General features: G+C 38.5%; 1 protein-coding gene across 1 annotated transcript in view; it reads right to left on the bottom strand.

The window, feature by feature from the left end:
• Positions 1-8,110: 8,110 nt before the first annotated feature.
• slc5a7a (solute carrier family 5 member 7a) overlaps positions 8,111-12,565 on the bottom strand; it is a 9,133-nt gene continuing 4,678 nt past the window's right edge. Inside the window, exons 6-8 of the mRNA XM_037696514.1 lie at positions 12,075-12,228; positions 10,232-10,449; positions 8,111-8,793 (exon numbers count right to left, since the gene is read on the bottom strand). Of these exons, the coding sequence (XP_037552442.1) occupies positions 8,119-8,793; positions 10,232-10,449; positions 12,075-12,228 (1,047 nt within the window). The 3' untranslated portion in view covers positions 8,111-8,118. The remainder of the gene's footprint in view (positions 8,794-10,231; positions 10,450-12,074; positions 12,229-12,565) is intronic.

The following is a 12,565-nucleotide window of genomic DNA, read 5'->3' as shown; positions in this document are numbered from 1 at the left end:
TGAGAAAGTGCTCTTGTCACCTTTTCTCAGGGTTACATCTGCACCCTTGTGCTTTTCAATCAACTAATGGATCTGCTGGCTCAGACTCAACTGATTATGATACTAAAGACACTTAAACACACACACACATACACACGCGCACACATAACTGGGGTGGGGCTGGAAGATTGTGTTGTGATGACTCAAAAGGTAAAACGACGCTTTTGCACATTTTTGTCCTTTGTCTCCATTTTGCTTTACAGTATTCCTCGTGCACACTTCTTGCTTTCAGTTTCATGTAATGTGATGCAAAAAAAAAATACTTTTACTTAGATTTCAACATGTTTAGTACTAAAATTATAAATATTTAAAACCCTATGGATGTTACGCATGGATTAACACCATGTTGCACAGGGTCCTTCCCTCTTGGTCGTCATTCAGAGGCTGAGCAGGTCGTCTGGGGATGATGTGTTCTTATTTAACATGTGTGTATTTTACCACTGGGTTTTACTCTTCACTGGTTTTCAATGGGATCTACAAAGAAAGAAGACCGTTCATCCAATCGGCTCCTCCTCCGTGTGTTAAGAAAAGAGATGGGCTGAGTGGACGCTGCTGTAAAGCAGGGCAACACGTAACATGTGAACAAAAACACAAGATAAAGAACAAAAACTGAAATAAAGGAGAGATTTAACACTGAAATGTAGCTTTTGTTCAGACTTTTAAGTGTGGTTCTGCTACATGATTAAGAATTACCTTTTGTAGACACCTTTTTAAATAGCCTCCGTTTGAAGATCTTGAGTTTAATCCAGAATAAACTGACGAGTTCACAGCTGCAGCCTGGGACACTCCAGCAGGATTATTATAATATATTATAATATTTCTGAATAACTGTGAAATGCAACACTGACAGTGTTCAGGCTTCTAAAACTGAGTTGATGTCAAACTCTATCAGAGTCGGAGCACGGTGAAGCTGCGGTCAGAGCTTAAAGCAAGAAAGGTGCAGGTTCAAACCTCAGCTCTGTGTTCTTCCTATGCATGTGTGGGTTTCTTCAGGTTACTATGGTTTCCTCCCACAGACCAAAACAGGCATATTTAGGTTAATTGGTAGACGTTTTAAACCCTTCCCACACGCTTGCAATATCCTAAACAATGTTTCTAAACTCTAAATGCTCTAAAAGAGCACAGAACGTCATGATTTCAGCTCCCTGCTTCCTCTGCTCTTTGCCACCTGCAAGCGCTCTTGGCCACGCCCACTTCTCCGCTCTGCATGGTAAACAGCTGATCAGCTGCAGCAGGAAGTTTATCCTGCAGTGTGGGCTGCACAAAGGTGCAGAAGGTGCTAAATAATTTAAAATAATTAATTTTAAATAAAGATTATATGCCGATTGTGCGGCTCATCCATCAATCAGCTAATTGTGTGTCATGTCCAATCTTAATTTGAAAAACCGCGATAGAGTGACTCCACGATAAACGAACTGCGAAGAGGCGAGGGGACTACTGTAACTGCTGGAGAGTGGCACCAGTACCATGTGACTTTCAAAATACAGAATTACACTTCGTTCTTGGCCTGGCTCCAACTCTGAGGTCTTTCAACGACCTATCTATAACATGTAAGACATTAACTACGCATAAACTTTTTATGGAACCTCAGTTCAAAAGATCTGAGCATTATTTTCTGCTAAACAGAAAGGGATAATAACAATGTAAATATCATCAGGCAGTTAATAAGGTTTAAGAATAAATCAAAGCACATCCTACAATGATTTAAAGTTCAGAGGAATGTTCACGCAGCCTGTGTTACAAGCATGACACTTTTCTGTTCTCCAGACAGCAAATGGATTCATAACAATAATTAACATACAACACAACACTTACAATAATTAACAATAAACAGGGGAAGAGCTGGTTGATTTTTATCAGTGGTAATTGCTTATTAAAGGGGTCTAAATATTCATTTTTACCAGTTTCACTGATATGACTGACTTGCGTGTTTAATCCTAAATTTTATATAAAATAACAGAAATGTTATGTAAAATATCTTTCTTAAATGATGCTATAATTGGCAGTTCTCCTGATGCACCGATTCACTCATAAAAAGCAACATCTTGATTTTAAATGTCTAGAAAATGTCCAGATTAATTCACTCACAACAGGACATGTTTGGCTGCCCTGCTCCCTCTGGTGAGCCATAACATTATGACCACTGACAGGATAAAAGTGGAACTCTCCAAACATTGTGCAATAAAAAGCTGCAGACTGACATTCATCCACCTGTTTGACAGAGCAGTAACTCCCACCACATGTCACCCTTACTGTTTCTGCTTGTCTGTATCTTAACTGGAACAATTTTACTCTCATCCACTCGTTGGAGCTGAAAAGTCTCAGCGAGTCATCTCCCAACTCTAATCACCATCAGTGATGCTGATTCATTCATCTGACTAGTTAGGAATTCTTGGGTTTGCTGAATGCAAAGCGTTTGTCTCATTCCTGCAGGGAGACCCAGACGGCGCACCTGCAGCCTGACTTGAACAAAGCCGGTCGTATAATTAAGTTCTCCTGGCTGATTTGATTTGGGCGGCCGCAGCACTCGTTCTGCTGTAGATGCTGCTCAGCTACTTGGAGGGACTAATGGAGGAGATGGAGAGATATATGACAAACAATTAGACGTGACATTATCACGTGATTTGTATGTATGTGTGTGTTTGCATCTCTGTGCTCGTTTTTTTTTTTTTTTTTAAGTTGCACATTTGTCCCGATAAATTAACCGAAACACAAATTTTTTTTTTTTTTTTTTATTTCCTTTACATTAATATACTGCCCACATACTAAAATAAATGTCCCTCTCAAATCATCTTCTTCCCTTTTCTAGTGGTTCAATTATGTGTTGTTAAATTAAATTACTGGGGACATTACTTATGAAGGATATAAATAGAAGACAGCCATCATGATCTTCGTCATCCTTGGATGAGATATATGAGGACTTGTGAGTCAAATTATTTAGAGCTGCACGTTTGAGCCACGTTTCTTATCCCGGACTCACTACTGACCATTAATGACTACTGGGAAAATGTGAACAGTATGGTTTACTGGGGGTTGCACAACGTTATTTGAGTAATAGATTACATTATGTACAAATTAACAACACAAAGTCACAAATTGAAACTATAAAATGTGGTCTTCCTCAAGGCTCAGTTCTAGGACCTAAATTATTTATACTTTTATTTAAATTATAGTTTTACAGTATACAGTATTTTGAACTTTATATTGTTTGCTGCTGATACAAACATATAAATAGTAGAAAAAGTGTTGGCTGAGTTTAAAATAAAGTGGTTTGATTCAAATAAGCTATCTTTAAATGAAAAAAAAAGCTAAATTGATGGTATTTTCTGATAATCAGATTTACAATAAGTTACATATAAATGGAGTTGAAATTGACTAAGTTTATGAGACAAATTGTTTAGATATCATTCTGGACAAAAAACTTGGTTGGAAGCCTCATATTGAATATATTAGAAACAAAATTGCAAAAACTATTGGAATATTATTTAAAATAAAGATTTAATAAATGTAAAAAGCTTGCATATTATATACTCTTCCTTGGTTATGCCCTCTTTGTCATATTGCTCAGAAATACAGGGAAATGCAAATAAAACAACAATTGACATGTTAGTAAAGTTACAAAAAAAAGCAATTAGTCTTATTAATAATGTGGGATATTATGAACCAACTAATAAACTTTTTATACAAAGTAATACTTTAAAATTTATTGACATTGTTTATATAAAAATACTGGAAATAATCGTATAAAGCACTGAATAAAAGTCTTCCTTCTGGAATTCAGAACGTATTTAAGTTAAGAGAGAGAAAATATAATTTACAAGGTTTGTTAATATTTGAACAAGCTAAAGAGAAAAGTAAAGAAAAATCTAGATGTATTTCAGTTATTGATGTGAAACTGGAATTAATCGAATGATGATCTCAAATTACTGGTATGTGCTTTTTAACAGAACCTTAAAATGGAAAATTATAAAAGCTTAAGTAAATGCATGTAATGTGTAACCATGTATAAATAAGTATGTGTATGTATGTATATGCATGCATATTTAAATATACGGTAAATGTACGCATATGGACAATAGATATTCATTATATAGACTGTAGAGTCGGTGAATAGTGTAGGCAAGTATAAGCCCTGGCTTCAGCCTATTTACTTTTTTGTTAAATGATTGATTTACTATTTTATATTGTTTTCCTTTTTTGTAATTTTTTTTAATTTACTAAAATAAAGTTGAGTTTACAATAACAAATATTATAACTTTCCTTTATGGGACAAACAAACTTTATGTGTCGACTTGCTGCGTCGGCTTCAGATCTTCCATAAACAAACTGAAACCAACTCCTCATTAGTTCAACATCTGGACATCAGGTTGGATCTTCTCTCCAAAGTCTCCATCTGCCACACATCACGTTTATCTTTATGCAACATCTGCTCTCAGTAATCTCATCTGCTCGTGTCCTTGTTGAAGGAGAGCGACATCTCGATTCCAAGAATGTCTTCCTCTTTTTATTGAAGGTGCGTCTGGGAAAACAAGATCAATGAGCAGCGAGTTAAATGCAGTAAAGGGAAACGGTTTGATTCCAAATCTTCGAAGCATCATGCCCAGTTTACCCCTGGAGTCCTTACTGGTTTTAATTTATTTATTTCCTCATATTTGAACTTGATTAACAGAAGCTGCTTGGAAGAATTCTTGTAGAGTAAATGTCTTTAACGTGGTGGTTGAGATGCAACGAGTATAAAAAAACTTTTTGTTGACTGCAAAAATATCAAAGGACGTCCTAAATATAGCTCGTGGCCACGAATGGATCAGTGTTGGTTTGTTTCCATCGTGCTCAAACCCTCTCCCCGACGATCCCCTCGGCTCCTCTAAAGCCCTGAATAAATGGATTGACTTTTGGACAAGAGACAGTTTTGTTTCATAAATGTTAATTATCATAAGTGCTCTTAGAGGCACTTTCTGTGAATGGAGACTGGACTCTTCCTCTTCCACCACCCGCTCTTCTTTTTTATGAGATTGGTCTTCGTTCCCAAGGACATCAAAGAGGTCGCCAACGATGGAAGGAGGAGACAAAGGATGGATGGAGCACTTGCGTCATTTTCTGCTCTGGCTATGGACCCTATTTGGGCTTCTTCTTCTCTCAGCTTCCCTCCATCCTCGCTGTCTGACTGCCAGCAACCCCACCCATCCTCTTGTGGCTCCTCCCCGGGTCCAAAACCAGCGAGACAGATCAGCACTTAAAGGAAATAAGCAGAGAGGAGAGTTATTTTAAGATGATGTCTTTCACTGTGGACAAAAAAGGGGGACAAAGATGCAAGCCAAGCGATTGTAATGTCAGTCACGTTTTCTGACATGTTGTCTGCCGTCCAGTTAGCTGAAAGGCCCGACGGAGGAGAGGGAGCTCAGAGCAGCAAATACCTCTGAAGCCTTTCTTTAGAAGAAAAACCGTGTTCACAATCAAATCTAACGTCACATCTTTAGGCTGAAATAAAAATGCTGACATGATAAGGAACAGCTTGTTCATGGACTGTTCAAAAGAGCGGTAAAAAAATTAAACAACTAAAAAAAACAACCTGGAAAATATCCTGATGCATGCTCAATAATCCAGGTAGAAAAATCTCTGGACCAGATTGAACTTTTTTGGAACTGGAAAATAGATCCGCATCACTTAGATGTGAAAAAGTTTGTTGTTCTACGAGCATGTGCACATTTTGAATATTTGCATGACCCTAAACACCAAAAATTCCATATATATGCATTAAAATACACACTAGCCAGGCTTGCTATTTGTACTAAATATGGATAATAACATACTGCGTATTTTGGACAAACAGCATCTATAATGTTAGCTCTAGTTTTTGTATATTGTAAGTGGTTGTAAACTTTTGCACATAGACGGTGCTGGTAATGACAAAACTCGATAATGTCTGTTACTTTAATTAAAGCATGTGAAGCGCTGATAAAATCTGCTCTATTCGTTCCTTCATTTGTAATTTTTTTTATGCATGTGGACATGCATGTCTGCTTGCAGTCGCCATAGTGCTGCAGCACCCTCCACACCCATGCTTCCGTCATTTTTCCCAATAAATGTTAGAGGAAAATAATTTTTATATTTGTCTTTCTGTTCCTATTTATTGTATTTTACAGGCTTAGCAACAATGAATATGGATCCGTGGTGAAATGTCTTTTTCTTTCTTTTTTACCCTTATGTTTTAGGAACTTATTGAGAACATTTTGTGGTAAAAGCAACAAAATAAAACCCATTAAATCAAAGTTCTCTTGAAGCTTTGGCATTAAAATCCAAAGAAGAAAATGAAAATACTAAAAGATGCAAAGAAATCACAACAATCTAAAACATAATTTCTAGCATTGAATAAACCCATTTACAAAAACAGTATATTTCATAATTCTTCCGTTTTTTTATTATTTGATGTTTTAATGACATTAAAAATAAATAAACATTTAGATATATTTTTTTCCTATCTGATATATTTTTACCAGCATTATTTCACAATATTTAAATTCTTTATATTGTAATATTTTATTTTATACAAATATACATATCACAATTTTTTTCTTCTTCTTTCGGCTGCTCCCTTCTTCAGGAGTCACCACAGCGAACTATCTGCCATCTAGGGTGCCCGGGGGAGTAGATGGAGGGGGTTAAGTGCCTTGCTCAAGGGCCCAGAGTGGGGCAAATGAGGGTGGAGGCAGGTGTAGGTGGTTCACCATTCCCTCCCTCCCTTATTTTGATGTTGTTGGTTCAGGGAGTTGAACCAGCGACCCCCCAATCACAGGTTCGCCTTCTCTAACCTCAGCACCACCACTCCCATATACACACACATAATCACAAATAAATAATCTATATAATATTTTTAGTGCTGCTGAAAACAAGTGACTGGAAAAAACAAAAAAAAAAGGTTAAATCATGTCATCTGGACCAGTTTCTTTAAGTGAGAAACGTTTTGTCTCCCATCCAGAGGACTTCATCAGTCTGCAGCCTGCCAAACAGATCTGTCACATAGATATCCTTCAAGCCAAGCAGGTTTTTAACACGTGCCAACAGGGCCCACCCGTCCAAAACAATCAATCATTGTGTATTGATGGTAAGTGAGTGGAAAGATTTCAGTCAGTCTCCAACACTGACACTTTGCAAAAGCATAAAGAAAAATGAAGCTGAAGAAGAACTGGATCTTAGACTTTACATTCATAATAAAGTTGGACCAGAATCTGATCAGAACCATCCAAATAAAAAAATCTTCACGAGCATTGTTTAAGGCAGTTGAAAAAAATAAAATAAAATAATAAGCCACGTTTTCTTTTTTTTTTTAAAGTTTCTACACTTGACATTGATAAGAATTTGCACTAAACTTCGTCAACATGATCCAATTATAGAATTGTCTATAATTTCGGTCTTTGTATATTTAATGGTAATAAACTAAAAACAAAAAATATGCATACTTTCCTGCAATGATATTTTTCAGTAAATGGTTTGATTTGACAGATTAAACATGTTTTATTTTTTGCTGATTTGTTCTTGACACAAGCAGAAGAAATGCACGTGTTTATAGTGTGAACATGAATTATTGCTTTTTTTTGTGATTGCTTCCCTTTTGATTAATGGTTGTGCTGGCACTTCTCATAAATGATTTGTCACATATTGTTTACATCTTTCTTTACGTATATTACCGGTAATCAGAATCTTTTGCAAGAACTCATTTGAGCTCTTTTTTGTTTGTTTGTTTTTTTTCAGAAATGATGAAAATTAGAATAAATCTAATTTTACAAAGATCTTTAACCCTGTTAAAATGTAAATATGTAGTACAACTATCTATAAGTACTATGATTGTATGCATGTTTTTGTTGCTTTACTTCATGAATAGACAGAGTCTGAACAGTCGGCAAGCAGTTATGGTACATATTTTATATCCTGAAATGTGGTGCTTATCATCTGGGTGTCCATGTACTTTATAGTCCTGGGTGGAGGTGGGGTGGGGGTGCTTGCCTGTAAACATTTGGCTCCTTGCCAGTTCAGTCAGACGCTCAGGCAATTTTTTTTTTTCTAAACAAAATCCTGGCCTCGTCATTCCTCCTCGTGGTGGGAGGAGTCAGGACTGGACTCCTCCTCCTCCTCCTCTACGGTTTCTGTCGGCAGCGTGTCACGGCGGGTGAAGGCGGCTGCCAACGTCACGCTCAGCCGCGGTTTGACGGACGCCATCTCCGACAACCCGATGTTGTTACCACGGGTTACGAGAGTGGTCTTATCCATTATCTCTCCGCTGTGCCTGGACACCACCGCATCGAGAAAGTCGTATTTGTGTGAAATCTTCCCACTCTCAAACAAGTACTTTGCCAGGTAGGAGAAAGCAAAGTTCCCACCGAAGGAGGCCAACATGGAGACTGTCTTAAAGGGGAACTTTTGTATGATGATCTCCTCCATTTCTCCTGTGATGTGGTGCTTTCGCTGTTCTGTTGTCCAACCGGGGTAATAAATAAAAGGAGGCAGCTGAAGGTAGGGTTCACCTCCACCTATACGCAGAACCAGGCCGAACATGTACGCAGCCACCGAACCATACGTGTTGGTGCCCTTGACGAAGAGCACGCTGAGCAGCTGGGGGAAGATGATGACGTAAACTAGATCTGAGCTCAAGTACCAGAGGCCGTAAACGGTGCCGGTAACCAGTGCCATCAGGGTGGCAAGACCGCCAAATACAAAGATTGTGATCCGCATCACCCACACAATTTCACGATCGGATGCCTGAGGAGACAGAGAGGAGGGGTAAAAATCAATAAGGACATGAGTAACACACCAGAACAAAAAAAAAAAAAAAAACTTTCAAAAGCTACAGGACTGTTTGGTGGAAGGACAGACGACACACGGGACAAAAGTGGACCAGTGGGATCTAAATGTTCTTTTGATGTGAAAAAGAAAGAAAAATATATATATACTCTTGCTCTCGCTCAAGGCGGACACATTCTCCTCTCCCTCCCCTGTTCTCCTCTTCTTCCTGCTTTTTGCTCTCTGTGTGTGTCTCTGAGATTCTGATACACATCTTCCGAATGGAAAAATACTATTATGGATCTTGTGAGCTGAGCTTTCAACGCAATCGACAAAATCTTTTCAACAAAACGACAGGGTCCTGGAGAGCCCTCATGTCCTGCAGAAACCCATGCTGTAGGCTACATCATAGATCCATGGGGAGTTTGGCAGCTGATGTGTCTTTCATTTCTGTCTCAAGAGGACACCGAAGACGTTTATATAATTGGATTCATGATATCAGGGTTTCTGCTTTTTGGCATAAGCAGGTCCTTATGTTATCGACTTTTGAAGAAGACATCGGCAGCAGTTTCAGCCATGACAAACTGCCAAGTCTGTGTGAAGGTTTGGTTCATGCTACGAGTACTCAAAATCAGCTGATTTACAAGCTAAACTGTAAGATGGCAGTGATTTGTGAGAATCACAGGCCACCTACAGCCTCTAGGACTCACCAGCATATTGGAGTTGACTTTGAAGAATGCTCATATCATGAATCAATGGAATACCCTTAAATCTAGCCATTTTGGATCTTGAAAGTACCAGCAGGACTCAACGCTGACAAGAAAAAACAGTCTGCCTGAAGAAAATCAACAATTGTTGCTTATCTGAGTCTGACTCCCCCGTTTGGCCTTGGATGTGGGTCGGCTATCAAATTTCTCCTAGGACATGGATACACTAAGGAAAAAGCTTAGTCTATCGCAACCCCCACCCCCGAGAACTTCTGTGCAGGCTTATCAGAACTGCCGGCTGAACAACAACATCTTATCAGGACTATGGCCTATCTGGAAGTGCTTCTACAAATCTCAACGTCTTGACGTCAAATGCACAAGTAATGTGTCTATAAATGTGTTTGCTGGTAGTTTTTTGATATCTCAAATTGTGTCCTGATAGGACAAGACGTGAAGAGATGTTTTGTTGGCATACCACTATCCATCCTCATGGCCTTTTACCTTTTTCTATCTAAAAAAGTATTCTGATAAAGAATAAGAGGCCGCGCTCTTGTAGCAGCAGCAGCGTGCACTCCGCCCATCTTTCAGACGACTGTACGAACATAATCTCACTGTATCCCCGTACAATGGTAACAAAGCTTATTCTGATTCTGACAATATAAATAAATAAATTCTATATAACATTTACTAAAAGTGACACATGTACTCACTGACTGTCTGAAGGCCAACTGGTAGATGTTTCTGGCAAACATGGAGCTCGCTGAAAGGATGGAGGAGTCTGCAGACGACATGACGGCTGCGGACACAGCCCCCAAACCAAAAAAAGAAACGAATGATGGACAAAGATGTTGGAGCACGATGGGGAGAATCATGTCTGCTTCGTCCTTTTCTTTAGGAGGAATTGAACCATAACTGGTCTGGTTCCAGTCTAAATGATGGGAGACCAAAAAAAAAATCAATCAATGTTTAAAATACTTTTGTTTCCAGGTTACTAAACAATGTTTAGTACTTACTTTTATTGATTATTTTCTTAATGCAATGTGTACAGAAGAGGAATAATTTATTTGTACACCTCATTAGAGAAAGAAAAACTCAGTTGGCAAAAGTTTAACAGGAAAAAAACTGAAAATCAACCACAGAAAAGGAGACATTTCTTTAGTCTCTCAGAGACATCTGCACATGTCCACAGGTTCCTTCTCCAGACTGCAGGTTTCAGCTCCTTCCACAGATGTTCGGCTAGATTCAGATCAGAAGGACACTTCAGAATAGTCCAATGCTTTGTTCACAGCCATTCTTGAGTTGGACGTAACCATTCCTCCTCTGTTACACTGTTGGCACCATGTTCTTTGTGTTTTATAATTTGGGTCTGTGAACACAGAGCTGATGGGACCAATTTTGTCTCATTTGTCAAAAAGACATTCTCCCAGAAGCGTTGTATTTTGTCACTATGCATTTTGGCAAATTCCAGTTTTTATCATTTGGATCCTCCTCCGTCATCGTCCTTTAAGTCCTCTTTATCTCAAACAGTGCTTGATGCTGCCATCTGACACTGATGAACCTTGGCCTTGAGGTTCACCTCTAATCTCTCCGAAGTTGTTCTGGACTCTTTGGTTATCGTTCACGTTATTTGACTTTTCCATTTCTCAACAATTTTCCTCTTGCAGACCCGTCCAGCAGATTGTCTTCGGAGCAGTGGACATTACATTTCTAAATAATCTGAGCAGCAGAAGTCACAGGAACATTAAACTGTTTGGAAATGATCTTAAAGTATCTTTATCAGGCTGTCACTTGTTATTCTAAGCTCTGGAGACAACTCTGTCTTTCACTTTCTGTGCTCCGTGTGGTTCACACCACGATGCCAAACTGCACAGTGACTACTTTTCATCCTTTAAATAGTCACCCTGACTGATTACAACACTGAAGACGCCGGTGAAGCTGATTACAGAACACACCTGAGTTTCATTTGTACTCATGGTCGGATTAGTTCAATCTTCTGTTTTTCAAGGTCAGTTCAGTTAGTTTATTTTCAAAAGAACGGAATTAAACCAAAACTCAAAAAGCAATGGCAAGGATTTTCATTAGTTGATTATCAGCATTTCTTCCCTATTATCTTTGTCACTTTCAAGTTAAATCAATGCTCTGTTGTTTTATTTTTTTTACAAAATAGTATTTATCAGTGTCTGTAAACCTAAACTTCAGCAGCAACATGCACACATTCGAGTGTGCAATACAGCTGCACTTGAACATTAACATGTCGTTTTATCTTTGTTTCTAACAAAGTACAGATTAACTCATCAGCAAGCTTAAATTGGCAAACTTCTGACAAATTATCTCATATTATATCTGCAGATCAGACTACTAATTTGGTCCCTTGCCTTCTTCTGATGTAATATTTACAAGCCAATGTGGTTATTAAGCTGATTGCTGCTTCATTATGGATGAGGTGAACCAGCTGCTATTTGCCAGGCTCTCTCAGATCTACGGGCAACAAGGACCCATCCAGAGCCTTCCCCCCAAACAAACACACAGAATGTTTGCTCACATGTCTCCTACCTGTGGAGGCCCCGATGGCCCCAATGAGAACGGATGGCACGGCCATGACGAGGCACCCAAACGCAGCCAGGAAGGAGAGCACCTGTGCATAGGTGGCAGAGGAGGCTGAAAGCACCCTTTGGAAATACACTTGCCAGGGAATTCCTCCCAGCATCTGTAGAAAAAAATAAAACACTTATTAAAACTAATATGTATCACATCATGCCAGTTTTATTTTTAAAGCAAAGAAAGTCACAGTTACAGAAGGTGAAATAAATCAGGAAAGTCTTAAGTCAGTTGTATCCAGTACATATTATACTTTGCCTCCAGATTCATCTATTTAAATAATCAAGATCAGTACTTCTCCAGTCTTTCTGAAGAGTTTTTCAAAGTTTTTCACGACCCAACTGGAAGAAGCCGGTAAAGATAATGGATGGATGGTTATTTTTAACCTTTTTTGTTTAACTACACATTGCATAATGTGCTGTCCTGCAAGAACTTATATATATATA

The sequence above is a fragment of the Nematolebias whitei genome, chromosome 2 (assembly GCF_014905685.2).
Source record: "Nematolebias whitei isolate Nwh7 chromosome 2, NemWhi1, whole genome shotgun sequence".
In the NCBI taxonomy this organism is placed as follows: Eukaryota; Metazoa; Chordata; class Actinopteri; order Cyprinodontiformes; family Rivulidae; genus Nematolebias; species Nematolebias whitei.
The sequence above is the reverse complement of the archived record's forward strand: the minus strand, read 5'-3'. Positions and strand labels throughout refer to the sequence as shown.